Source organism: Arachis ipaensis, chromosome B06 (genome assembly GCF_000816755.2).
Source record: "Arachis ipaensis cultivar K30076 chromosome B06, Araip1.1, whole genome shotgun sequence".
NCBI lineage: Eukaryota > Viridiplantae > Streptophyta > Magnoliopsida > Fabales > Fabaceae > Arachis > Arachis ipaensis.
In genome coordinates, this window is record NC_029790.2 from 9,202,308 (window position 1) to 9,205,772 (window position 3,465).

The window sequence follows — 3,465 nt, forward strand, 5'->3', positions numbered from 1 at the left end:
AACCACCGCTGAAGTAGTGCCGCCTTTTTAGGCGGATAACCGTTCCCATATCTTGGGGAGGTTAAGATATGGCTCTATGAAGTGGTTAGAGAGTTTCTAGGGGCAGTTACTCATTCGAATGAGTGTTATCTGCCAGCTAACCCTCGTATCCGACTTCTTTGGAGCAGGTCGTGTTTAGTACCGACTTCTGGGACGAAGGCTGGTACTGGAGGAGGGCCAACCCTTTGGGTTGGGCTTCTTTGCTTAGATCTTGGGCCCTATTTATTGGGCCAGGGTATGAACAGTTCCATTATAAGTTTGTCTTCACACTAATTTTTGAAATTAAAAAAAAATTTGATAATTTAGTTTCTAAAATTGCAAATGAGCAATCCAAAATACGAGCTTGCAAGTCTCAAATATGAAACTGCGATAACCTAAAGGCGATAAGTGATAACGCTACACTGCATTGCCAACTATATGAAAAGATAGTAATCATGAAATCAAATATCATAGCAACCTCTACAATTTTCCTTTTAGCTAGTAAAATTATTGCCAAACTGACTGGCTTATATATCTACCATTGCTACTCCAAAATCCAGAATAAAAAAACAGAACTGGACATGTTGTATACATTTCCAATTAACTGGATATGAATACCACAAATCCTCTTATGTACCAATTTAAAATTATGTGCAACAGGGAAAATTAACAATTCCCAGTTGGGCTCTCCACCAAAAGCTCAACAAATATTTGATCTAATCTAGAGCCTATACCAAAGATGAAAACATTGATGGTGTCGCGCGACTGGCACAAGGCAGTGACAGAGGATCATCAACAACTTCATGCTCTAGTTGCGGCTGCCATATTCTCCTGGACTGCCTTGTAGCATTGGAGACTGCAAAGAGGAAGCTTTGATTTTGAATCCCGATACTTATATGGATTGCTACAAGATGGACCAGCACACTTCTCACGCGGTGGAGGATAACTGAAACATTTATGAAATGGTTTCATTAGAAGAGAAAGACAATTTTATGTGTTTGCCAAACAAACAATGAGATTTAACTCCTGACCAATGTATATATTTGGCAAACATGTAGAAACAAGTTATCAGGAAGACAGTGAAACAGGTCCCGGATAACAAATTAGCACTTTAGGAGAGCCCACCTGATGGGTTTGGAGTTCAATATGCTAGGGAGCCCCATTTCCTCGGGAAAGGTCACAACTGTCCCAGAGGGACCCATCACATATCTCACGGTGTTTGATGCAAGCATTCTTGCATTGGCTGCTTTCTCCTGCAAAGAATAATTTAACACTGAAGGCTGAACCAAACTAGAAATTGAAATAGAGTGTAGGAAATTAATCTAGTGCTGCAAAACCTCTGCCAGTTCTTGTTGACGCTTCTTTATTTTCTCTTCTCGCTTCTTCCTGCTGGAATCTTGACCAAGTATTTTTCTGATAGCTTCAGCCTACAAAATCGTTTCAAATGGACTTGACTGGTTGACTTTCCATGTGAAATGAAGTACGATGCACAACAAAAATACATCTGGAGAGAAAAAACAAACCTCAGATTCTCTGGCAGCCTTCTCAACCTGCATTTTACGCCTTTGAGCAGCCTCGGCTTTCTTCAGTTGCTGCTCCACCTCTGTAAGCTTCTCCTTTTGCTCTGCAGTTAGAACATCCAATTGTAAATTAAGCTACATGGTTGATGTCTCTAGTATGAAATTGACACTTGACAGAAGGAGATAAAGTATAGATAAGTGCTCACTTCTAGGTGGGGCAGGTGGTAATCCATTGGGAAACTCAATTAAACTTGCACCAGATGCTGAGGCATCTTTGCTTGATTGAAGGGCCCGTTGACGTGTAGTGAGAGTCATTTCCTTCTTACCATCCATCAATACATCAACTGATTCTTTCCTCTGTTTTTTCTTTTTCTTGTCCTCAAGCTCGCCATCAGAACCTGACTCCTCTTCAGCCTCATAGTCAGTGTCCTCGAATCTAGACCTTTTCTTGCCATCTCTGCCTGATCTTGATGATGCAGCATTTTCCAAATTGGATACACTAGAGAGTTTTCGATGCTTCTTACTCAATTCTTCTTCATCTCTATACACTGCAGAAACTTTCGATGTTTTCAGCTTCTCCAAATACCGAATCTCATCATCCTCATCATCGTCATCACCAAATTCTCCATCCAGTACTCGCCTTTTTGGTACTCGCTTGCTCTTACGAACTGGTTCAGATTTGTCTCTTTTCTGACCAGATGTGTTTTTTCCAGATGTCCTCCCCATCAGTGACTCCTCCTTCCCAAGACTAAAACAACCCCTTGAGGATCCCTTCCACCGAAGGCCTTGTAAGCCGCCCCTCTTTTCAGAAGGAGAATGATTATCGTCAGAATTATTCTGGGATAATACAATTTGATGAGATCAACCAAATAGGATTTTATAGGTTAAAAAAGAAAAGAAAAGTTATTATTTTATAGCTAAGCAATCAAGACCTGGAATACTCTTCCATAAAAGTAACACCTAAATATTTGGTACAGTCCTTGCAGACAGGGTAGACAAGATATGCCTTAATAATACTATGAAATGAAATTCTATAGAAGTTTCTAACTGGATTGACTAATTCTGCAAATGTCAAATATGCAATACCATTAAAAGGTATCCAGGACCAATTAAGCTTTTCCATGAAAGAACTTAAATGGTCATAAATCTCCAACACGAGGAGCCATTTAGGCTTAAAGTAGGGATAATGTGTGGCCCACTTTATCTTCTGTGAAATTTAATAGGAATATACACAAGGATTAATCAGCTGTAAAAGCACTAAATCTTTAGGTGGAAGCACTTGAATGAAATGATATCTCCAACAAGTTCTACATAAAACCATTGAGGAGTAAGATACTATACTATCAAAAACCGACATAAGCTACGTTACAACCAAATGAGGAATACCTGTTGCTTTTGGCGTGATCTTGAGGCATCTGAAGAGCGTGTACTTTTCATAGTTGTTCCAATTCCTGAAGCACCATTAGACGACGAGTTAGATTGAATGGTACGTGTCACACCACCAACCCTGAGTTTAACCTTCTTAACCTTGTTCTTATTCCCCAATCCATCTTGGGTGACACCAAGCTGCCCCACACTCATACTCTCAGGATTCCTTTCACCATACATATCTGCATTTCTTGATTCTGACTCAAAGCTCTCCTTTGATTTATTAGACCCTTTCCAATTAGCTGGAGCAAGAACACCTTCGCTACAGCGTTTATTATTCGAACCACTCCTTCCAGGTTCATTATTATATAACACATGGAATCCTTCATCCTTATTACTCTTCCTTAGGGATTTATTATCCTCAGCTCCAGTAGCAGAGGAGGCCTGAGAAACACAATGATTAAGACTGAATTCTTTTCTCTTGGAATTAGTATCATAACCAGCAATCTCGTCACTGGAGGCCTTGCCAGCATCCTCTGAAGGGGGGGTTGCTGACAAG

The 3,465-nt window shown here is 40.2% G+C and overlaps 1 protein-coding gene across 1 annotated transcript in view; it reads right to left on the bottom strand.

The window, feature by feature from the left end:
* LOC107646606 (calponin homology domain-containing protein DDB_G0272472) overlaps window positions 446-3,465 on the bottom strand; it is a 3,989-nt gene continuing 969 nt past the window's right edge. Inside the window, 7 exon segments of the mRNA XM_021103904.1 lie at window positions 446-964; window positions 1,144-1,271; window positions 1,356-1,445; window positions 1,542-1,642; window positions 1,745-2,375; window positions 2,925-3,461; window positions 3,463-3,465. The exon segment at window positions 3,463-3,465 is cut by the window's right edge and continues 237 nt beyond it. Coding sequence (XP_020959563.1) covers window positions 820-964; window positions 1,144-1,271; window positions 1,356-1,445; window positions 1,542-1,642; window positions 1,745-2,375; window positions 2,925-3,461; window positions 3,463-3,465 — 1,635 coding nt within the window. The 3' untranslated portion in view covers window positions 446-819.